The sequence below is a fragment of the Juglans microcarpa x Juglans regia genome, chromosome 1S, assembly GCF_004785595.1.
Source record: "Juglans microcarpa x Juglans regia isolate MS1-56 chromosome 1S, Jm3101_v1.0, whole genome shotgun sequence".
NCBI classification, from domain to species: Eukaryota; Viridiplantae; Streptophyta; class Magnoliopsida; order Fagales; family Juglandaceae; genus Juglans; species Juglans microcarpa x Juglans regia.
The window spans coordinates 7082304-7107881 of record NC_054595.1 but is presented as its reverse complement, the minus strand read 5'-3'; the positions used below and the strand labels follow the sequence as shown (position 1 = coordinate 7107881).

Genomic DNA, 25578 nt, shown 5'->3' with positions numbered 1-25578 from the left:
TCAATAAAATAGCTTCTTGCATCCATAGCTCAGACAGAGGCTTTCTGATTTGCTTATTTACAGCTTGTGTTATTGACAAGCCAAATGTATTGCATTTTTTTTTGTTTTTTTTGTTAGTTCCAAAACCTTTGGTTGAGAGGTTTGCAATCACAGTAATCAGATAGCAGAGACACATAAATCTGTTTAGATGATATACATGTACCTCAAAGTAGGGGTGCGGAGATACCTCTTCCTGCACCCTGCCCTCGCCTTGGTGGGGATGAGGTTCCTCCTGGGAACCGGCCTAGCACCCAAGGAGCGGGGCCCCCCATTTGGGTGATGGGGGGAAGATTTAGATTTGGACCCCTGGTCCGTCAGCTCCTTTTCCAGCCCAAATGGGCGCTGGGCTAGAACCTCTTTTTGGACCATTTTGGGCACATATTTTAAAACTATATTTTACAATTTACATATAACATAGAATTAAACAAAAGGTTGTTAAAGCATAAAAAATAAAAATAAAGTATTCTAAACTATTACAATAATACAAATTGTCAAAAAATTGAAATGAATAATATTACAATATTACAAACTGTATCTAGAGGCTAGCAAGATGACTTTGAGTCTTGAAATCAGAATTTGGGAGTAGTGGGCAAGTGAGACTGAGATTATAAAACCTGAAACATTAATATGAAAACAAATTAAAATTATAAACAATATAATAATGATATATACATATATAAAAAATTTAACAACATAAAACTACAAGTACAAACCAAGTGAGACTATCAATGATTGCAGATTACGGGATTGGGGATTTGGGATTAGGGTTGGAACTTGAGCAAGTGAGGGTGTGAGACTATAAAACCTGGAAAAAAAAAAAAAAAAAAATCATAAATACAAATATTATATAAATATGTGACAAAAGTAAAAAAAAAAAAAAAATTATAAATCAAGATGAGATTGAGATCACTGGGATTGGGCATGTAACAATGAGACTATAAAAGTTGAAAAAAATATAAGAAAACTAATTAGAATTACAAACAATAAATATTATAAACATACTACGAATAAATAAGATAATCATTATACAAACCAATGGGTAATGGTGGATCGAACTACGAATTCATATTGCAGTTGATGTAGATGTAGGTGCATTTGTAGAAGTTGTCCCTACAACAATTAAATTTGAATATATGTAATAACATAATATATTATAAGTAAAAGCAATATTATAGTAATATCAAATGTAAGAGCGATTATTGGATGCAAGCTGATTACCACTCGTCTCCTCCTCAATCTCCACATAGTCTATCACATCCAAAATATGAATTGGCTTCCCTTTGATCAAATTTTGAGTGTAAATCAATGCCTTCACAGTGATAAGAGACAATAAACTCTAAAATGGATTCAATATGCGTCCTTTGGTGCTAAAGGCTGACTTTGAGGCTACGATAGTAATAGGGATGACCAAAATACTGCGGGTTATGTCTCCAAGGATGAGATACTTGATGACATTGACCTTCCACCAAGACAATATATCAAACCCTATGTAAATGGGTTCATCTCCACTGCCAAGTACCTATCCAACTTCAATTTTGTGTCTGAAGGCCGACGAAACTTGGCAACCTACCCCTCTCACCCCACCCTAATCTTTGCTTTTTCCTCATCCCGACTTGGGAGGAGGCGATGTTGTAGGTGTAGGTGTAGGTGTCGGAATATTACCACATCTGAGTGTGACAAACTCAGCAAAAAATCTCTTACGGGTTTCCCTAACCCTTACCATAATATAATCCGCCCATGCCTTCTCGTTCACCAATGCCAATGCCAATCCATACACCATACCATCAATTTTGTACTAGGGGTCAAGAGCAATAGCCATTATAGTAAAATATTTAACCTACTCAAATCTCCCAATATTTGTCATACTTAACCTGCATGCTTATTGTCATTTCTCGTAACCGTGTTTGGTCACTACCACACATTTAATCTAATTATTCTTTCACCTGACATACTTGTTGAGAAAAGTCATTGGATATAATGAACAAAGAACCGGAAATGGTAGTTGTGACCTCGTAGAAAAGTTTAAAAAATTGTACAAAAACCCCAATAACTACCCAATCATCATCATTAGGCTTGCCCAATTCTCCCTCATCACTAAAATAGTTGACATATTGTACGTCCTCCTCACCTAATAATTTAAAGGCCTTTTTAAGCTCCTGAGCAGTTTCCAATATCAAGAAGATTGAGTCTCATCTTGTAGGAACATCAATACACAACCCTTTCTTGCATTTAATACTCGGAGCCCTTATAACAACCTTGAATTTATCAAGTCGTGCCGATGAGGATCTCACAAACCTCACCGTAGTTCTAACCCTTGGAACCGAATCATGCACATCTTTCAAACCGTTGATCATAATAAGATTCAGAATATGTGCAACACATCTCACATGTAAACAATTACCACCTATCATTGCCTTATTGTCCTCTTTAAACTTATTCTTAAGATATCTCAAAACGGTTTCGTTAGAAGAGGCATTGTCAATCGTTACTATCACAACCCTCTCCAACCCCCACTCATCTATCGTGGCCTCTAAGGTCTTCCCAATGGTCTCACTCTTGTGATTGACAAGTTGACAAAACTAGAGACTTTTTTTGTTTAATTGCCGATCAGAATCTATAAAATGTGCCGTAAAAAACATATAATTAAAATTTTAGACTGATGTCCATGTATCGGTCGTGAAGCAAACTCTTTGACCCCTCAATTGGTTTCTTAATAGTTTTCTATGTACACCGTATAGTTTCATAATATCTTTCGCTATCGTGTGGCGAGGAGGAATGTTAAACCTAGGTTCCAAGCATACTCTAAACCTAGGTTCCAAGTATTTAGAGAATGCTTGGAACCCTTCACCCTCCACAAATCAAAATGGCAGCTCATCTACTACCACCATATTAGTTAGGTATCTCCTACACTCCTCCAGATTATATTTAGCATACCCCTTCAATGTTATCTTCCCACTACTCCCATCCACCAATTTTTTAAATCCAATATTGAAACGCCAAATTTAATTTAAAGGTTTCAATATTGTAAAACAAATTGAACACGTAAATTCGTTTAGGGTTTCAATCCAAAATCCTAATTTATGTTAAGGGTTCCAAAATTGAAACCCCAAACTGTTAGGAGTTTTAATTTTGAAACCCCTAAACTAATTTAGAGTTTCAATCTGAAATCCTAAATTAAATTAGAGATTTCAAAATTGAAGCCCCAAAACATCTAGACATAAATTAGGAATTTGGTTTGAAACCCTAAATTAATTTGCTGCATTTGGTTGCAAGACTCAGCTGAGCTCAGTCTAATTTTAAGCTGAGTTTAACATCTAAACATCTAACTTTCAAATTACTAAACTCATTTCAACTCAAAACCTTCTTACATGTGAGACTCATAACCTTTTTCAACTTCCCATAAAAAGTACTAAACTCATCTTAACATCCAAACACACTTTAAATTCAGTTTAGATAGGCTCCACATAATTCCCTCAACTACTTAACTCGCTACTATTTATAAAGAATTAAGTTCAGTTCAACATCCAAACACAGCGTAGGGGTACAATCTGAAATCCTAAATTAATTTTGGGGTTCAGACTGAACTTCTAGATAGTCATAGTCAAGAAAAAAAGACACAAATCTCCACAGCATACAAATCATAATCTCATCCTCCAAATCCATTCATCAATCACATTCTCCAAATCCAAACATCAAGACGCAATCCGTAGAAGGGATCAGGGATAGTTACAAAATGTACTACGTATGAGAGAGAGTGTGCAACGACAACGGTGCTCTGCGAGAGAGAGGATGTGACGATTGAGAGTATTTCGGTCGAGAGAGAGGACGAGCAAGAGAAAAAATTTAGAGTGGAAGAGGTTTGTGAGAGTGAGAGTTGGGAGGAATTTTAGTCTTATAGTAAAACAACACCGTTTTAGAAATACCCAAAACGGTGGTGTTCTGCTATAAGTTTAAGTTTTGTTTTCTATATATATATATATATATATATATATATAAATGGAGTGGACAAGGCCCAACCCCGTCCCGCCCCTGCAAGTCTGCCCATACGTGGGCAGGGCAAGGTGGTAGGGGCAAGGCCCCACTGTTTGCGCCATTGCCCTCCCCTATCTCAAAGTCCTTCAGATTTCATTACATGTAAGCAATTTGGGATATTCCACGGCAAAACATATTGGATTGGACAATGCTATGGTATCATGGTCTGGAAAAAATTTTCTGGATAATTTTCTGTTTGGATCTTAACAATTGTTTCCAACTTCAATAGCAAGAGCCTCTTTTTTTTTTTTGGTCATATTAGCACTTTCGTCACTTTTAATTCAATCTGCTACATATGGTAAACGCTAAAAGGACAGATAATTAAATTTGAAAATGATAAATAGCCCTTCTTATTGTGTTCATGCCTCATGGATTCAAAATTTTGCAAAATACCATATAATAAATTAAGCTTTACTTTGTATATGGACAAGAAATTCTATTTATAAATTAGCTGAAAATTTAAATTTTATAGATCAAATTTCACTAACATGTGAAGTTTGCAAATTCAATCTTGTCATGTCAAATCGTAATGGGTACTGTTAGGGCTATGAGAGGTGGTCTCAAGATTTTTTATTGACAAGTGCAAAATATATTTTTTTATTTTGTGTTTTTTAAGTATTTTTTTAAATCATTTTTAACATTTAAAAAAAATAAAAAAATCCACAAACTCATTTAAAAATAATTTCTTAACAATTAAATAAAAAAAATAAAGGAATCGATAACTTTTATGGGATACATCAACTCTTTTCCAATCGTAATAAATTGTATAGACCGGCTTCACGTAGGACCATACACCTAACACAAACTGCTATACTACATTCTCTCTCTGTAAGCAGCATACATGATAGTGAGTCAGTGACAAACGGAGAGGACGATATTGGCTCCAGATCTCAACGCTTTTATAGACTTCAACATTTTGTTCAAACGAGAGAGAGAGAGAGAGAGAGAGAGTGGGATGAAACAACATGTCAACTCGTAAATGTCAAATCCCTGATTCTCCAACCCTGGTTGTCGAAAATCCCACCATTCCATTATTGGAACATCACATAGAACAGGGTTGTTATGAACCAACTGAAGCAAATCCACGCCTATACTCTAAGAAATGGCATAGACCACGCCAAAACACTCATCGTTGGGCTCCTTAACATCCCAAACCTTTCCTATGCCCGAAAGCTGTTCGACCTTATTCCAAAGCCAACTGTCTTTCTCTATAACAAGCTCATTCAAACCTATTCGAGTCACGGGCAATACTACCGGTGCGTGTCCCTCTACTCCCAAATGTGCCTTCAAGGCTGTCCGCCAAACCAACACACCTTCACTTTTGTTTTTGCCACTTGTGCTGCCCTCTCGTCCCCCTGCCATGGCCAAATGCTCCACACACATTTTGTCAAGTCGGGTTTCGAGTCTGATGTGTTTGCTCTGACTGCTTTGGTTGACATGTATGCTAAATTAGGCATGTTGGCCTCAGCACGCCAAAAATTTGATGAAATAAAAGTAAGAGATATACCCACTTGGAATTCAATCATTGCAGGCTATGCCAGGGCTGGGGATATGGAGGGTGCATTAGAATTGTTTGGTTCGATGCCTTGTAGAAATGTGATTTCATGGACGGCTATGATATCTGGGTACTCACAAAATGGACAGTATGTGAAGGCCTTGAGGATGTTTTTGATGATGGAGAAGGAGAAAGATATGAGACCAAATGAAGTGACGATAGCAAGTGTTCTTCCGGCTTGTGCAAATCTCGGGGCATTGGAGGTTGGGGAGAGGATTGAAGCTTATGCAAGAAAAAATGGTTTCTTCAAGAATTTGTATGTAAGCAATGCTGTATTGGAGATGTACGTGAGGTGTGGTAAAATTGATATAGCTAGGCGGGTGTTTGATGAGATTGGTGGCCGCAGAAGTTTGTGCTCTTGGAACTCAATGATCGTGGGTTTGGCTGTCCATGGACGATGCAACGAGGCCCTTGAGCTTTATGATCAAATGCTGGTATGTAGTCTCTTTGCTTGTGGCTCTTGCCTTGATGAATGACGAGTATTGGCAATTAATATAGTTGCAAAAATAAGCTTTTTTCAGGTTCTCACTATCACATTTGTGTATTGTGGCCTTATACCAGAGAGAAGGAATTGCACCTGATGATGTTACATTCGTGGGACTTCTCTTAGCATGTACTCATGGAGGCTTGGTCATTAAAGGTCGAGAACTCTTTCAATTGATGGAAACAAACTTTCATATCTCTCCCAAGTTAGAACACTATGGATGCATGGTTGATCTCTTAGGTCGTTCCGGAGATCTGCAAGAAGCTTATGACCTTATAAAAGGTATGCCAATGAAACCAGATTCTGTAGTATGGGGTGCACTTCTGGGGGCTTGCAGTTTCCATGGTAATACTGAACTGGCTGAAATAGCAGCCGAGTCCCTCTTTCAGCTTGAACCCTGGAATCCGGGGAACTATGTAATTCTGTCCAATATTTATGCATCAGCTGGTCAGTGGGCTGGAGTTGCAAAGTTAAGGAAGTTGATGAAGGGTGGCCTGATTACAAAGGCAGCAGGGTACAGTTTCATTGAAGAGGGAGGTCAAATTCATAAGTTCATTGTGGAGGATAGGTCACATCCGAGGTGTGATGAAATATATGTGTTACTGGATGGAGTTTTTGCGGAGATGAGGCTTCAAAGAGATGAAGCAGATTGTGAACCGGAATTTGAAGAACAATGAGATCGATGTATATATTCTTATATGGTAATGAAGCAACCGTGTGCACTATTGTAGTGGATAGTTCAATTGATTAAAACGGGGATATTTTAAGACCCATTTTCCATAGCATTGGATCCAATGGCTGGTGTCCAGTTTCAAAGAGGAGTTGTTTTGACGAGAACAAATACTTTCTTTTCTTTTCTTCTCTCTCTCTCTCTCTCTCTCTCTCTTTTGTTTTTTTTTTTTTTAATACCTGACGATGTGACGTATTTGAAGTGGCTGTCCATTAAAATTCATGTAAACAATGAAATTACATAAAGTATTGCACCACATTAGCATGCTTGATTAGGGATAAAAATATATATATATATATATATTCAAGGAAGAATAGCATTGCTTGAAGGAAAGACCTAGCACAAATACTTCACATGCATTTCTTATTTTAGCATGATGAAATAATCTTCCTCATCATCGAACGACCTCTATTCTAACATAAAGTGGATTCCAGTCACTGAAGTCATGAAGTCCATTTTACAAAGAGTTATGCCATATGATGTTATAGATAGTAGTACATCAACACAGCAACTTGAGGAAGATCAGTCGCCTGCTTGCATATATTTCTTTCTTTCTTCTCAACTTGAACTGAGAAATCTTGAGGAGAGGAGGCAGGCAGCCGTAGATGTTAGATTTTATTTTTTAATTATTTGTTAACTGTTCGGGATTAGTCAGGACGTTGTTCTTGGACACCCGGTGCCAATAATAAAAAAATTATTTGTTAACTGTTTGCCCAAACTACTATTTCCTTTCCAAGCAAGCAGCCTGAGTCCTTCCAAATAAAGCCGTTTGAAAGAAAAAGTGTGAGTAATTTACATGTGGTCCTCCAAACTAATATTAATATGCTAAAGTATTTATTACCCTTCAAATCTTTTGGGTGAATATAGAACTGAGAAAGTACTTTGAGAACCCATATAAACGGGCGGTGGTGAGAATTGAAAGCATTTCGTGGCACATGATAATTGGATGATCTCAATGTATGATGTTTTAGCATGAAGAGTTTAAATCCAAATCCTTCAATATTAATGTTTTAATCAATAAAAAATTATATTTTCGAGTTGGTGTATAGGAAACACCATTAACACTACTAATTTTAGATTTCTTTTACAAATTGAATTATATCATATTAACAATGTGAAAGATCAGTGTTCTATTAAGTTTATGAGCTTTATTGTTATAAGAATTTTTTTGTAAATCAAACATTTTTCTTGGTGTAGAACAACTCTTATTCAATGAGTTTTGCTACTTGCAAACCTAGTCTGTCTGTCTGTCTGTCTGTCTCTACATATATATGTATGTATATATGTATGTACAGTAAATACCTCACTTTACAAACACATAGAAAACACTCGGTTTCCTTAGTAGGTCGTGTCTCCCTAATGCATGTTCCCCTCATCATCACTTGCCTATCGTGTTCTTTGTTGTTTTGCACTTGGTGCCTTTTTAACCATTCTCGTCTCTATGTTTCTCTGCTAGTGTCGATTCTTTTTGGACTGAGCTTAGTTGCTGATATTTTATTTTAAAGGTTACTATCCAAGCATATGAGTACATACATATGTTTCTCTTCATTCATCATGGGTCCACGTCATAACTGTTCATGACTAGCACGCACATTCACAAGCATTTTGAGCCTTTGTCAAGTGGGTGTCCAGCTTCATTCTATATATATATTTTTTTTTTGTGAAGAAATACCCTTATGCCATTCCATTATAAAAGTGAAGAGATACAATGAGGAGCTTCCTCCAATGTTACAATTAAATCCGAAATGGTAAAATCATCTTTTGCAAGTAAGTGAGCTATATGGTTGTCATTTCTCCCAACATGAGTACCTCCCACTTTGCAAAACAATTAAGACATGACCTTGTTTCACTCATAAACATGCTTGAGCTGCTCCAAACCTCCTTGTCTTCTTGTAAGGCCTTTGTTACTTGTAGTGAATCACCCTCAATGATAATCTGATGCAATCCAAGGTCCAATACCAGTTTAACTGCCTGTAGAGCTCCATATGCTTCAGCTAAAAAGAGGTCAGGAAAAACTTGTTTCCTCTGCCTCATTGTGGCAATGATTTGACCAGCACAGTTCCTAATGACAACTCCTATACCAATCACTCCATTGGCCTTATCTACTGCACCATCCCAGTTAATTTTAAACCAAGTCGATGGGGGGCCTTCCACACAGCTTTTGAGGAGCAGACCTGGATGGCTCTGTTGTTGTTTCAAGGATCAATGTCCACCTCAGCCATCAAGTCTAACAGAATTCTAGTCTCTCTGACAATGGAATTAGGATGAGTAAACTCCTTGATAAAAATGAAAGCATTCCTTCTCCACCACAATTTTCTTGCCACCATCACAAACTCTAGCAATTCTTCTACATTTAACGTCATAGCTAAAGACTCAAAAAATAGCAGCATAGGGGCCTGAGGTAGAGCACATTTTTGAAGTCTTTTAAAGCATTGACTCCATACATCCATTGTTGCCTCACAGCTCCACAAGGCATGAAAGACACTCTCTTCTTCCCTGCAACAAATGGGACATAGTGGATCATCCACCACTTTCTTTTTGAATAGGTTGGATTGAGTGGGGAGAGCCTCTGTCAGACTCTCCAAAGGAAGACTTTATCCCCAAGTGTTACATGAAGTTGCCATATTTTGTTCCAAACATCTTTAAACTTTTTACTTGTAGAAGCTTGGCCTTGAGTTGCCACCTCCCTTGATTTCTCCATGTGGTATGCACTTCTTACTAAGAAGAGCCATCTTTGGCTCCATGCCATATAATTCTGTCCACAGTGTTCATAGTGCTAATAGGTGTTTTCAGGATCAAGTTAGCTTCCCCTTCCTCAAAAGTATCTTTTACCAGGTCTGTCTTCCACTGCCTAGTCTCAGGGTCAATCAGTTATGCAACAGTTGCATTACCATCTAGAGTCTTGATTGGGCTTGTGACTTTGCTGGGATTAGACTGGACTAGCCATTTGTCTTTCCAAATAAGAATGTTAGAACCAGTTCTCACCCTCCAGAAAGAATCAGCCTCTACAACATGTTTGGCTACAAGAAGACTTCTCCATACATATGAGGGTTTAGAACCCACTTTAGCTGTCTAAAATGTCGCGTTAGGGAAATACTTGGCCTTTAAAATTCTAGCAGCAAGAGAGTTAGGGTCTTGAATCAATCTCTAGCACTGCTTGGACAACATTGCCTTGTTGAAACATTCAAGATCCCTAAAGCCCAAGCCTCTAGCTGACTTGGCTTGCCTTATTCTTTTCCAGGATATCCAGTGGATCTTGTGCTCCTTCTCTTGTTGCCCCCACCAAAAATTCTGGATGGCTTTGTTTATGGACTGTAGTAAAATGGTAGGCAGCTTAAAGGCACTCATTGTATAGGTTGGTAGGGCTTGGATCATTGCTTTAAGGTAGATTTCTTTCCCTGCTTGAGATAGAGTTTTAACTCTATGATTACTGAGCCTCACTTTGATGTTATCCAAGATACATTTGAAGGATTTGAGCCTATCTCGACCCACCACAGATAGCAATCCTAAGTACTTTTCATAGGGAATGGTTGTCCTCATACCAACAATAGATAGGATGTATTCTTGAGTAGGTCTAGTTGTGTTCTTGCTAAAAATAATTGAGGTCTTCTTGAGGTTAAGTCTTTGGCCTGATGCCATCTCATAGGTTCTTAATAGGCTTATCAACCTACTCCACTCCACTGTTGTTGCCTTACAAAACATGAGGCTATCATCTGCAAAAAAGAGATGAGAGACCCTTAATTGACCTTTTGAAACTGGAATCCCATGTAATAATTTGCCTTCCTCAGCTTTGCATAGCAGATTGCTTAGAGATTTAACATGCAATATGAAGAGGTATGGTGACAATGGGTCACCTTATCTTATGCCTCGAGTAGGGAGAAATTCTGTTTGAGGTTCACCATTTACAAGGAGGGCATATGAAATAGTTTCGAATTTTCAATACACTTCATCACTAATTCCACCCATTGACTGCAAAACCCCAATTTGTAAAGGACAGCTCTTAGAAAAATTCACTCCACTCTGTCATAAGCCTTGCTCATGTCTAACTTTAAAGCCATGTAACCTTCTATTCTTGCCAATTTACATTTCATTGTATGCAAAGCCTCAAAAGCCACAATTATATTATCAGATATTAGCCTATTGGGGACAAAAGCAGATTGAGAGGGTGAGATAATACAAGAAAGCACATTCTTTAATCTATTAGCTATTACTTTATATATGAGTTTATAAAGTACATTACAGAGGGAGATAGACCTGAATTCTGTCACTTTTGTAAGGGCTTTCTTCTTTGGGATGAGTGCAATGAATGTGTTGTTAATGTCTCCCAGGCTGCCATTTGAGTTAAGAACATTCAACATAGCTTCACACACCTGGGGTCCCACGATTGGCCAATGCTTTTGATAAAAGATTGCAGGGAAATCATTTGGTCCGAGTGAGCTTAGGCCATTCATGTGAAAGAGAGCTTCTTCAACCTCCTGTTGTCAATAAGGTTTAGTCAGCATTTCATTCTGTGTGACAGTCACTCGAGCCTCCAAGGATGCAATGCATTCTGTAGGATTGTGTGGATTTGAGGAGGTGAACAATTCTGCAAAGTGATCTTGGAATAAATTTCTAATTTCCTCTCTTGAGCTTATTTCTTGGCCAAGACTATCAACCAGTTTTTTAATGATGTTTGTTCTTCTCCTGTGTGATGCACACTAGTGAAAATATTTCGTGTTTCTATTTCCCTCACTCAACCATCTTTGCTTGACCCTTTGCTTCCACGAGGTATTCTCAGCCTTAAGGATTCTGTCCAACCCTATTTGCCCCTGCTTTATCTCCTCAGTTAATTGGCCTGTATTCCTTTCCTGTAGTTTGGAGAGATGAGCCATTTGGTTACTAATATCTTGCTTAGAATTGCCAAAAATTGTGACAGCTTCTGTTTACAGATTTTAAGGCCCTCAGAAGTGAGTTACATTTTGTTTCCAGCCAACTTGGGTATCTTCCAAGCTTTCTCCACTGTTTTAACACAATCTAGCTAGCCTCAAATCTGAAAGGCTTTAGATGTCTATTTGCATGAGGTTGCTGTTGTTCCATAGTAATCCATATAGGATTGTGGTCTCTGAGTTAAGGGCAGGGAGAGTGAAACTCTTGAGTCAGTGTACAGGTCTGACCAGACAGTATTACAAAAGCCCTATCTAGCCTTTCTTTAGTGAAGGCTCTCCCTTGCCTTCCATTGGACCAGATGAATTTATTTCCAGAGTAACCCACGTCACTGAGTCCACATCAAAAGACCTCCATTTGATTATAACATCTCAAAGGCCCTCCACATTTCTCCCCATAGCTCAATATCTCATTAAAATCACCTATACACAACCATCCTGTTGAGGTTGTAGGTATCAAAGCTTGAGGTAGTTGCCAACTTTCATATCTCTTTGTTGTGTTTGGATTGCCATAGAACCCATTTAGGTGCTAGGGAACACCCTCCTTCATATCCTTTACTAACAGTGAGATATGTCATTGAGTATAGGACAACACTTCTGCCTCCACTCCTTCTTTCCATAGGAATGCAAGACCTCCACTAGAGCCCTTCGAATTAACCATAAAACTGTGCTCAAAGTTCAATCTCCTTTTAACAGATTCCACCTTTAATCTTTTGCACTTTGTTTCCATTAAGAAAACAAAAGTTGGGGTCTTATTTTGCACCATGAGATGCAAATTATTCACTGTCAAAGGGCTTGGGAATCCTTTGACAAAACATCAATCACCTTCTCATTTTTTGTTCTCTTAGTGACCTGTGTTGCAGCTTCAGCAGTTGACTGAGCAACAGTCCTTTTAGTGCCACATAGATAGCTTACATTACTCTCTCCTAGGCTTGCTAACAGACTTTCAAAACTTCTATCCCTTGCTTTCCTCTTCCAACTAGCTTTCTTTTTAATTTTCTCCAGGGCTTGGACTTGGTTTAAGACAAAATAGGCCAAGGATGAAGCTTGGGCCCTCATGTCATGGCTGCCCTCGAGGCCCAAGGTTGACTTTTGGACTTTACCTTTACAGGCTATGACTGGTGCATTACTAGGACAGTCTGAGACAAGCCTCTACTGCTTTAAAGGTCTCCTCAGACTTCTCTAAAAGTGGCTCACTAACACTTTCCTTAAAAAGCCTATGGGTTTCCTCTGCAAGATTCCTAGGAGAAAACATGTTTTCAGTTGCCATCTTAGATCCTGCAATGTCAACATCAGACATGTTTGTTTCCTGACATTCCATCTTTGACTTAGAGTTTTTGTTTGGAGCTTCATCCTTGTCCTCCCCTCCCTTCCTCCATGACTGCCCCTCTTCATGGTGATGACAGACTCCTTCCCTATATTTCTTTCTTGTATTATCACTCTCCTTGACTACTAGTGCTCACATCCACACCCCATATTGCAGCTTGCTACTGCCAAGAGAGCCAACAAAGCATCCTTGCTGAGCATGCTCTTTGGAGAGCTTCTGAGATGTCCACTTCCACCCTTATCCTCAAGAATTTCCCCCATCCAATGTCCCTGTCATTTGTCTGGACTGTTATTACTCTCCCGATGCTTTCACCAATCTGGACTCCCACATCATGTGTCATGCTTGCAAAATGCATGTTATAAGCCTGCACCCAGAACTCTTCCTTATGGAAAGAAACTTCATTGATGGATCTGTTACCTTCAAACACTTGAAGACATAGCAACCATCTATGAAAAGACCATGGTCTGCCACGTATAACATGTTGGAGGTCCTTCTCTTGGTTAAACTCGATGAGATATTTGTTTGTTCCAACTTCTGAGAATTGAATCCAACTCTCACATTTCCAAACTTTGTACATAGTAGTCTTGAAGGCTTCTCAATTAACTGGTCTTTCTGTTATGATCATGGCCAATAAACAAAACTTACCATGATGCATGGCTTTGGCAATGGAGTTGGTTGGCAAGATCACTACCCCTTTTTCCTTCTTAGTGAGACTAAGACCTTCCCACTGTTTTGCTAAATCCTCCTCCATTGTAACCTCTTCAAACCAGCCAAGTTAGTCTAAGGGACTCAACTCTTCCTAGAGAGAAAAAACCTCACCAGCAGGAGAGGACTCCAGAAGGTTTTCACTTCATTGGCTTCATTCTATAATTGATTATGCATGTTTGACATAAATACGCGCTAATGGCAATGATAGGGGCATAGGGCTACTTGGATTCATTTTCTCCATTATCGGTTTCATTTGTCAATTGTGCCAAAAATAGAGAGAAGATTATTAAAGGAAAGTTCAATGTTTGATGAGGAGAGTTTCAAGAAATTGTTTTTAAAGGAAGTTAACCTCTATTTAATTGACATGACAAGACTTGATTTGTTAGAGATTTTAGTTTTAAATTTCTTTATCAAATCAAGTCTTGTCATGTCAATTAAATAAAGGGTGTGTTTTACATATCAAGTTTCAAATATAATTTTTCATTATGTTGATAAGTCCATTTTGATTTTTTTTACTTTTGTGTGTTGGCCAAATTCGATGTTCAAAACAATCGATAAGAGTATCTCTAAATTGTTGGGATCAAGTTTTAGAGAGAGGTAATACAATAGATGAGATTATCTCTAAATTATTATCTCTAAATTGTTGGGATCAAGTTTTAGAGAGAGGTAATACAATAGATGAGATTATCTCTAATTTGTTGGGATTATGTTTTGAAAAATGATAGTATGACTACCAAATATGTCCACCAAATGTATCCACTCATATATTTTTATTTATTTCTATTTTTTTACTTTTATTAATGTTTGAGTAAGTGACTATTAGTGAATTTATATAATTTTTTTTATTTTTTTTCTTAATGGTTAAGGATGTTTAAAAAATTATTAAAATAAAGAAAAAAAAACACATTTGTACAAGTGTGCACATTTGGTGGGCACATTTGTTAGTCACCCTAGCATTGTCCTTATGTTTTAGAGAGTGAGTAAAATCTTATCTATAGTTTGTTATATTCTTAATTGGGTTTGGCATTTGAATAGTGGGTAAGATAATATGTAATTATTTATGGAAAATGATAGTATGACTCTCAAATATGCTCACTAAATGTGCCCACTCATATATGCTAATTTTTTTAAATTTTTTCTTAATAATTAAGAAAATGACTATTAGTGAATTTTTATTTTTTTAATGATTAAGGATATTTAAAAAATGCTTAAAAGAAAAAAAAAACCATATGCATTGGTGTGCATATTTGGGAGACGCATTTAGTATGCACCCTAGCATTATCTATTATTTATTTTTATGTGAAATTTCAAGTTGGTATATTTGAAAAGGTTTTTTTTTTTTTTTTTTTTTTCATGTATTGAAAAAGTTATTAGAAGACTTGAATGAGAGACTGGGCTAGTTTGGATAGTGAAATGAGACGGGATGACTTTTTGTGTGAATGAATCCAATGACTTTTTTACCCTTTTTTTCTCTCTACGTGAGAATTAGGGTTGCCATTGGTTTTGCTTTGGCCGAGGGTTTCTGCATGGTGAATCCAGGGGAGTCGTCGTCTAAGGCGGCAGCTCAACCGTTTGCTGTGGCTGGGAAGGAATATGGAGGCACTCGAGAACCTATAAAGATTGTGGGTGGAGGTATTTTACATAGAGGCTATGTTGATATAGTGGTTGATAGACCACAACCTTTACCAGCATTGAGTATCCCTGTTCGTGAACCTAGATTTGTCGAGGGGGAGATGTTCTTTACATTTTCTCAGGCAGAAATCTCAAAATCGACGGAACCATTTCATTTTGCGATTGTTCTAAAGTTTCAACGTCGTCGGCCATCTCTTGATCTTATTAGAGGATTTATCAAAGATAGATGGGGTTTACAGTCCATGCCAGTGGTTGGGAAATTACGGAATCCACGTAATATCCTGGTTAGATTGATAAATGAGGATGATTTTGTATCTATTACGGCCAGAAGAAATTCGGATGTTGATGGAGTCCCTTATAAAATTTTCCACAGGCCCCAGGATTTAATGAAGATGAAGAATCTTCTATGGTTCCTGTATGGATCACATTACCAAGGCTTCCACCAATTTATTTTCAGTATTCTATGCTAAAAAGTTTTGGGGATGGATTCGGCTAGTTCTTGAAATGTGACAATGCAACGTTGTGCGTTACGAGACCGGAGGCAGCGAGAATATGTGTGGAGATGGATGTCTCGGTGGCACTCAAATCCCATTTCTGGACTGGCCAGCCTAGGATCCAGAGCAGTCATTATCATGAAGTTATTTTTGAGCATGTTCCAGCATATTGCATTTGGTGTCGAAAACAGGGCCATGTGGAAAACCAGTGTAAAGCTAAGGATAAGAATACCAGGAAGGGGAAACAAAAGGTGGTAGCGGAACATGATAGAACGAGGGCTGAGAAAAAGGTTTGGAAAATGGTGGGTGAGAAAAAAATGGAAGAGAATGTTCAGCCTACCGTATTCGAACGCGAGAAAAAAGTAGAGGCAAAGAAAGACAAATCGAACGCGAGAAGGAAGGCTATTTCGGAATGGATTCGAAAAAAAAAATAATGCCGAATATGAACATCAGATTGAGGTTTTGTATGTTGATCCGAATGGTGTGTCACTTTCAAAGAATCAATTTATTCTACATGATAATCCTGTGGATGTTCCATTGGGTCAGTTGATTACAGATAGTAAGAAGGAAAAATATGCTGAAGATGTTCGGGCTGGTGGAGTAGCACTGGCTCCCGATTTGTCTTGGTTTGAGGAAACGAAGATGATGGGTGATAATGCCATTGCAGATGAGCTGTTAGGAGAGTGTGGGTCACCCAGAAGTTCATTAAAACTGATTGATGAAACTCTTGAATGTGAATTATGTCAAAGTGATAACAGGAAGGTTATTGTGGGTAATGGATGTTCGGATCATCTGTTGCTGGCTCATTCATTGACGGATAATGAAAATGAAGAAGAGATCGAAGAATTAGCAGCTAAATGTTATGATTCGAATAGTGAGATTGAAGCCCCGAAAAAGAAATTTCGAGGAGGAAAAATGAAAAAGCCAATTGTTGTTCTTGAATGGACAACACGCTCCAATAAATGTTATTAATTGATGAATATTTTGGTTTGGAACATTAGAGGGATTTGCTTGTCGAAGGTAAGGTTGCGGTGTGTTCTTAATAAACATCGCCCTTAGGTTGTTGCAATGTTAGAACCATTTCTTTCAGTAAATAAGTGTGCTTGTTGGGCTTGGTGGTTATATCTTCCCAATTATTGTAATAATATGGAAGTGGGTGGTAAGGTTTGGTTGTTCTGGGCCGATGGCATTGATTTTCAGATGCATTTGGTGATGGATCAAGCTGTATCTAGGTGGTTTTCTCATGGTAGTTCTCGGGTGTTTGTGTCTTTTATCTATGCCAGTTGCTTTCAAGAACAGAGGCGTCTTCTTTGGAATTATCTGATGAATATGGATGCTGGTGGTTTGCCGTGGTTCCATGGAGTGGACTTTAATATTATTCAATCTGCAGGAGAGAAAATTGGTGGCATTGGTCACTCATCCAGAGGGTGTGTAGATTTTAATAATTGTATTCAAGCTTGTGGTTTGGTTGATATTTCCTATTTCGGTAATTGGTTTTCCTGGTGCAATGGAAGATTAGGGGGTGGGAGAATTTGGGCTAGACTTGATAGACTGCTAGTGAATACAGAGTTCTTAGTGAATTTTCCATATGGCCGTAAGGAGTATCTCCCTCGAACGTCATCTGATCATTGCCCAATGGTTACATCGTTGTTGCAGGAAAGGCGTGTTGGTCCGAAGATTTTTCGCTTTCAAAGAATGTGGTGCCATCATGTTGATTTTCTGGATGTGGTGCTGGAATGCTGGAACCAGGAAATTCAAAGGTGTGCAATGGTGATATTCAGTGGTAAACTAAAGCTGTTGAAACAAGTATTGAAGAAGTGGAATAGGGAGCTCCTGGAACTTGAGACGTCGGTTCAGCAAAATTATTCTTTGGATGTGGAGGCAGAGCTTTTGAGATGTAAGCAAAAGCATATTCAGTATTTGCATAGAGAGGAGATTATGAGGTGTCAAAAATCAAGAATTAAATGGATGAGTGAAGGGGATGAGAACATGGCTTTCTTTCATGCTTCCTTGAGTTGTAAAAAGAAGTTTAAAGCAGTGGAAAAAATGACTCTTGAAGATGGTATCATTCTGGAATCAAGTGAAGTGGTTCTTGAGGGGATGTGGACTTCTTCCAGAAGCTGCTTTCGACGTCAGCTGTGTCCTTTGCGGAAACTGGTTTGAATCTTTTAACCTCTAGTATTTTTTATGCTAATAATCGGTTGCTTTGTAGAGTCCCTCATATGCTTGAAATTAAGGAGGTCTTATGGTCGATTCCGCAAGATAGTAGTCCGGGGCCTGATGGTTTTTCTGCAAGTTTTTTTCACTATGCTTGGGATATTATCAAAGATGACTTATTGAAGTTGGCTATTGAATTTTTTGAGGAAAAGCCGTTAACTACGTTTTTTGGGGCTACCAATATTGTCTTGATTCCGAAAGTGGAAGATCCATGGAATTTCTCGCACTTCAGGCCAATCAGTTTATGTTCTGTTGTTTATAAAATCCTTTCAAAGGTTTTGGTGAATCGGTTGGAGCCTATCATGCAAAAATTAATTTCTGAGGAACAATCGGCATTTCTAAAGGGGCGGAGCATTTTTTATAACATTTCTATTGCCCAAGAAATGATTCATAGTATGAACAAGAAAGTGAAAGGCGGTAACACCATGATTAAAATTGATATGGCAAAGGCGTATGATAGGGTGAATTAGAGGTTTTTGTTGGAAGTGATGAAGCGTTTGGGATTCTCGGATCATTGGAGGAGTTTAATCTTTAATTGTATTTCTTCCCCCAATGTGTTCCATGATGCTTAATGGTTCGATGAAGGGTTTTTTTAAACCCTCTCGTGGCATTAGACAAGGTGACCCTCTTTCGCCATATATTTTCATTTTATCACAAGAGCTTCTTTCTCGGATGATTAATGATGATTTTCAAAAGGAGAGAGTCAAGCCTTTTTATGCTAATGGAGGTACTTTGATTTCTCATTTGTTTTATGCGGATGATGTTTTGATTTTTGCAAATGGAGGTAAAAGATCTTTAGTGCAGATTATGAAGACCTTACATGATTATCAATCTATGTTGGGCCAATTGGTCAGTCAGGATTAAATCCTCTATTTTTTTCTCTTCGAAATTTTCGCTTGCTTTGAAATTAGAGGTATTGAGGGTAACGGGGTTTATGGAGGGTAAATGGCCGTGTAATTATCTTGGTGTTCCATTGCATGTGGGGCGGCTTACTATCAAATTATTTGACCCTTTGTTGTTGAAGATTCAGAAGAAACTAGCTGCTTGGAAGAGCCATATTTTATCTTTTGGAGGTAAAATTACGCTTCTCAAACATGTTTTATCTAGCATGTCAATTCATGTTTTATCTGTTATGAATTTACCTAAGGGTGTGTTCAAAGCTCTCAAGAGTATTTTTTCTAATTTCTTTTGGAGCTTGAATGAGGATAAAAAGAAAAGGAAGTGGGTGTCTTGGAAAAATATCTTACCGGTTGAGGAAGGGGGATTGCGCATTCGGAATCTTGCCGATGTACAAATGTCATTATTCATGAAATTTGCTTGGAAGTTACTAGATGGTAAATCGTGTTGGGCAAAACTTTTCTGGCTAAATATGTGGGTGAGAAGCATCCATTGCTCCTTTCTAATTCTATAGGTTCAAGGTTTTGGAAGGGTATTATGTCAGTGATGCCAACTGTGACCAATAATTCAAGAATCTTGCTTAGAAGTGGTGAATGTAATTTTTAGTTTGACAATTGGTTAGGGGATGCAGCCATTGTGAATTTGGAAGAGGTTAGTGGAGATGAAAATTTATTGGTGGCTGAAATCCTAACTAATACAGGGTGGGATGTCATCAAATTGCGTACGTTGGTGTAGAAAGAAATGGTTGAAAAAATTATTGTTTCATCAATTCAAATTGCTAGGGGTACTAATGTGCATATTTGGCAGCCTAGTTCATATGGAAATTTCACTACTAAATCTGCTTAGCATCTCATTAGGGTTCAAGGACCGGTTTCTTTGTGGAGAAAATGGCTTTGGCATAAATCTATCCCCAAGAAAATGTCTTTTCTTTGTTGGCGTGCTTAAAAAGAGGCGCTACCAGTTGAGGATATCCTCATTAAGCTCGGAATATCTCTAGTCTCTTAGTGTCATTGTTGTGTTTTACCAAAGCAAGAATCTATTGATCATATTCTTTGTAGTGGTGATTTGGCTGTTACGGTGTGGAATTTTTTTGCAGCTATTGCGGGGGTTCATTTGCCTCAAGTCCGAAGATGGCATGTAGTCATGAATGTCTGGTGGCTTCGGGCTTCTTCTTCTTCTCAAGCAGGGTGTTGCTGTGATATTTTGCCTATCACTATCACTTGGGCATTATGAAGAGTGCGTTGTGATGATAGAATGAAAGGGAAAAAAAATGATTGGAGAGGGGTGGTGCAATGGGTTAAGCTAATGTTAATTGATATTTTTTCTGTGCACAGGAAGTTTGATAGATGGCGGCAAAATGATCTTAAAATTTTACAAGATTTAAATTGCCCCATTGCTCAGGTTGTTAATAAAAATATGAGAGCTGTGGCGTGGAAGAAATCGTGTAGAGGTAAGTATAAACTTAATGTCGATGGTAGCTCGCTCGGAAATCCTAGTTTTGGGGGTGGAGGAGGTATGATTAGAGATCATGGAGGTCATTTAATTGCGGGTTTTGCAAATCATTATGGGCCGGTTTCCAACAATGTGGCTGAAGGAAGAGCTTTAATGGATGGGTTGAAATTGGCTCAACAATTGGGTATTCGAGATATAGAGGTGGAGTCAGATTCTGAAGTTATTGTGAGGTGGGTTGAGGACGACAATTGTAACTTATGGTATTTATGGGATTATTTGGATGATATAAAGAGGTTGTTTTCTGAATTAAATTGTTCCATTCATCATATTTATAGAGAAGCTAATATGGTTGCGGATTATCTTGCTAAAGAATGTGCTTATATTCGGTGTAAGTATTTTATAGCTTCTGACATTGGGCAGGGGATTCTTAGAGGCATATTACGGACGAATTATTGGGGACTTCCATATTTATGAATGTAATTTTTATTTTGATCTATGATTTATTTTTTTGAGCTTGGTTTTTTTTTATTCACCACCTATGTTATCGCTCAAGTGATTGTTTTGTAATCACGGTTTTCCTCCGCCGTATGTGAGGGCTCATTAATAAATTTGGGACGGGACTGCTATGTGGGTGGCTATTGGCTCTTCTAAAAAAAAAGATAATATATTTTAGATGAGTTGACTAAAATATTGTTAGAATATTATTTTTTAATATTTTTATTATTTTAGAATTGGAAAAAATTGAATTGTTTATTATATTTTACTTGAGAACTTGAACTCAAAATTCAAAATGAGTTATTTCAACACAACAACTTTTTAAGGAGTACAAAATTCATCTCTAAACAACCCAATTAGATATTGATCAATAGGGATGTAACCGGTCCGGTTCTGTCCGGTTTTGGACAAAATCTATAACCGAACCGGTATGTATCGACTTTGTATTTTCCAAAACCGATTATGCACTGGTTACACTCCTAAACCGGTACTTCTGGTTTTACTGATTTCCGATTAGGTCCGGTCCGATTTTTCAGTTTTTTTAAAATGAAATTTAGATAGTTTATCATTAAAAATTTGTTTATAAGAAAACAAAAAAAAAAAAAGAATTGGTTTAATTCTTGAGTCTTCACAGTTTATTCAAATCCTCAACCAATTGATAAACATTAAATAGGACAGATGTTATTCAAGTAGAAAAATTACAAAACCCTATCAATGTAATTTCACAAACCCAATCACAAAACCCAATTAAAGTAAATTTCGGATTCAAAAAATCCTAATATCACAAATATCGTCTATCATAATTTCAAAGTAATTTCACAATCCCAATCACAAAACCCTAATATCACAAATAGAATAATAAACACAATCTCAAAAAATCCTAAATTTCAGATTCAAAAACCCTAATATCACAAAACAATCACAAAAATCTCAATATCACAAAACTCAATCACAAAAACTATAATATCACAAAACCCAATCACAAAAAGCCTAGTATGTAATTTCAAAAAAAAAAAAAACCTTTGAGGGGGCACTGGGCAGACTCGACAGAGAGACAAAATGAGGCCGAGAGAGTTGAGACTTGAGAGAAGAGAGAGTGAGGGACGAGAGACTCGAGAGTAAGAAGGGGTGAGGCCGCGAGTCAGAGATGCAGACGAGAGAGTGAGCCGTGAGAGGATGAGAGAGAGAATGATGCAGAACGAGATGGGAGGGAGAATAAGACTTTAGGAATTAGGGTTTAGTTATACGGGAAATGACGTCGTTTCCTATTGAGTTAATATTTCAATGTGCTTTTTTTAAAATGGTAATTAAAACTTTTTTTGATGGTATGGAAAATTGATTTAATATACTATACTCTAATATATTAGACTATATAATAGTATTAACTATTAATATTAGACTATTAGTATAGTTATATAATAGTATTAGTTATAATGATTTAGTATAACTATATTAGTATAAGTATAACTATAGTCTATAATAAACTATAAGTCTATTAGTATTAGTTAAATAGTTATAGACTTATATATTAGTATAACTATATAATAAATTAGACTATATAATAGTATTAATATTAGACTATTAGTATATAGTTATATATTAGTATTAATTATAAACTTTTAATGATTTAGTATAACTATATTAGTATAAGTATAACTATGGTCTATATTAAAATATTGGTATTAGTTAAATAGTTGTAGACTTATATATTACTATGGCTATATAATATATTAGACTATATAATAGTATTAATATTAGACTATTAGTATAGTTATATATTAGTATTAGTTATAAACTTATATATTAGTATAGCTATATAAATTATGATCAATTAAATTTTCATTTTTAAGATTAAACTTTTATTTTATAATTATATTATCTTATATATAATTATATTAATAGCATATGATCAAACAAATTACAAATGTTTACATTTAAGATTAACATTTTATGTTAAAATTTATAAATTATAATATGAAACTATTTCATATATGATATACAATTATATATATTATATATAAAAATTCCACATATAATTATACATTATATATAAAACTTATATATAAAAAATATTTTGTATAATATTAATTTTGTATAAAACTTATATATAAAATATTATTATAAATATATATATATTTTTTATCAACCGGTCCGGTTCGGGAAATCGTAAAACTGGAACATGATCGGTTCCGGTCGATTTTTACATTACAAGAACAGGTCCCGGACCCCGGTCCGGTCCGGACCGATTTTCCGGTTTAAATTTACACCTTTATTGATCAATCACAAGTATATGCCAATAGGGAAAGAAAAATTCTACAAGAAAGCTGTTGGGGTATATACGCCAAGCCCAGCTCAAGACTCACAAGCACAATCCATGATAAAGTTTCCATTAGGGGTGTAAGAAAAAACCGAAAACCGATTGAACCGAATCGAGCTAGTGGGTTCGGTTCGGTTTGAAACTGGTTCAGTGTGGTATCGGTTATTAAAAATGAAAACCGGTCCTAAATTAGTACGGTATTGATTTTCATATTTTGAAAACCAGTTTAAACCGAACCTGACCGGTACATATATATTTTTAATTTTTTATATTATTATATATATTATATGCTACATTTCTAATTAATATAACATGAAATTCTAATCTTATTATTCAAATCTAATAATATTATAACATAAAATTAATATACTAGTATAATTAGATACTAATTATATTATTTTAATCTTATTATTCAAGTTTATTAATCTCACTAATAAGTTAGACACTACTTATATTATACGACTATAATTGAACATTAAAGAATTAGTAATTGTTAATAATAAATACTACATTACAATTAAGTTTAGTATTAAAAAAAATATAATATTAAACATATATAGTGTCACACATATAAATGGTAAACCGGAAAATCGGACCGAACTGGACCGAAATCGAAAAAATCGAAAGTTTCAATTTTGGTGATGAATCAGTCCTTAAATTTTCAAAACCAGTATATACCAGTTCGGTTCCAAAATTTCTCCAAAATCAAACCGAACCGGATCGGTTACACTCCTAGTTGCCATCAAGAAGCTGGAGAGTAAAAAGAGTGAGTGATAAGGCCGGCAAAGCAATAAAGGGAAAAAGACATGCCAGACATGAAAAAGAGGATGAAGTGACATAAAGTCCAATTTTCACCAACCACTTACAGAATCTCAATAAAAAAGAGATTTGAGAAAAATGGACTTCGATTGAAAGACAGGGAGAGAGATATTCTTCAACTTGACGACAAGAGACACCATTTCTTTTCTCTAGGCCAACGGGGTCATCAATCCCCATTTGTATAGTGAGGTATGGGAGACCATGTGATACTGTAAAATACTTCTATTATAGTTGATATACTCTTCAAACAACCTGTGGAGGTAGGCCTTGTACCGAACCACGTAAATATGTGTGTCTTCTTCTCTATTTATATTTTTTGCATCATCTCTCTATTTACTATTATGAATGTATGTATAGGCACCAAATTGCCATCATGGGTTTCCAGTATGCGGGGAGATTTTAGGTATTAATAGTTGGCGCTGTCTGTGCGATCGATTTATTCTCTACACGAGAAGTGGGAGGAGGATGATTTTCCAGCTTAAGAAATCATCTTTGAATGAGCAGATAAAATTCCTCTAAGATAAGTGTTTTCAACCTTCCATCTCTTATTTTTATTAATACTGCTGCCGGAAGAACAAAAGAGGCGAGAACCTAGTACTCGGATGTGTACTGTGCACTTAAAGTGCACAGTGCACCCAACTAAGAGGTGAGAACTCAGTACCCAGGTGTGCACGTAGAGCACGTCCCGACAATCCATGGTATGCACAGTGCCATGCACAGTGCATGATGGATGCACGTCTTCGTGCACCCAAGAGGCTCACGACGACCACCTAATGAGGATGCCAGTGGCCACCACGTGGATCGCCAAAGACTTTTGTTCTGATTGTGCATGGCAAGCATAATGCCATGCACAGTGTGTGATGGGTGCACGTTGTCGTGCACCCAGAAGGCTCTTGGTGGCCAGCCGTGAGCCTAGTGAGGATGCCAGTAGCCGCCACCACATCGACCATCGATGATTTTTGTCCTCGTCGAACTGGTCTCCAACCATAGGGGTTGTGCATCGTTTGTGCAATGGGTGCATGTTGTCGTGCACCCAGGAGGCTCACGATGGCCAATGGTGAGCCTAGTGAGGATGCCGATGGCCACCACGTGGACCGCCATCAATTTTTGTCCCCGCCAAGCTGGTCTCTGACCACGGGGGTCGTGCACAGTGCTTATAATGAGTGGCTAGCCGAGAGCCCAGTGAGGGTGCAGGTGGTCACTATTGGAGTCCCCCTTGGTGTTTTAGTCACCGGCAATGTGGTCCTCAATAATAGAAAGTGCTAGTGGGACTTTCCCTACCGAACAAGTGGCAGCAGACAACATTCTAGCCACCATAAGGAGTTGCTCACTAGGGATTGTTCCACAGCCACCCATGGTCGACATCACCTTGCTCGACCAGGGACCGTTCCTCAGCCACCCATGGTGAGCATCAACTTGCTCGGCCAAAGCTTGCCCAGCTAGGGCTTGCTCGACCAT

General features: G+C 37.3%; 1 protein-coding gene across 1 annotated transcript; it reads left to right on the top strand.

The window, feature by feature from the left end:
* Window positions 1-4829: 4829 nt before the first annotated feature.
* Window positions 4830-6967, top strand: LOC121247843 (pentatricopeptide repeat-containing protein At5g08510). Its single transcript, XM_041146304.1, has 2 exons — window positions 4830-6060; window positions 6188-6967. The coding sequence occupies exons 1-2, from the start codon at window positions 5134-5136 to the stop codon at window positions 6785-6787; spliced, it is 1527 nt and encodes a 508-aa protein (XP_041002238.1). The 5' UTR covers window positions 4830-5133; the 3' UTR covers window positions 6788-6967.
* Window positions 6968-25578: the final 18611 nt, after the last annotated feature.

Bases quoted from the DNA above. Each gene is read 5' to 3' on its own strand.
- LOC121247843 (XM_041146304.1), top strand. From the start codon at position 5,134: ATGAACCAACTGAAGCAAATCCACGCCTATACTCTAAGAAATGGCATA. The intron at 6,061-6,187 runs GTATGTAGTCTC...GCCTTATACCAG, and splicing joins AGCTTTATGATCAAATGCTG to AGAGAAGGAATTGCACCTGA.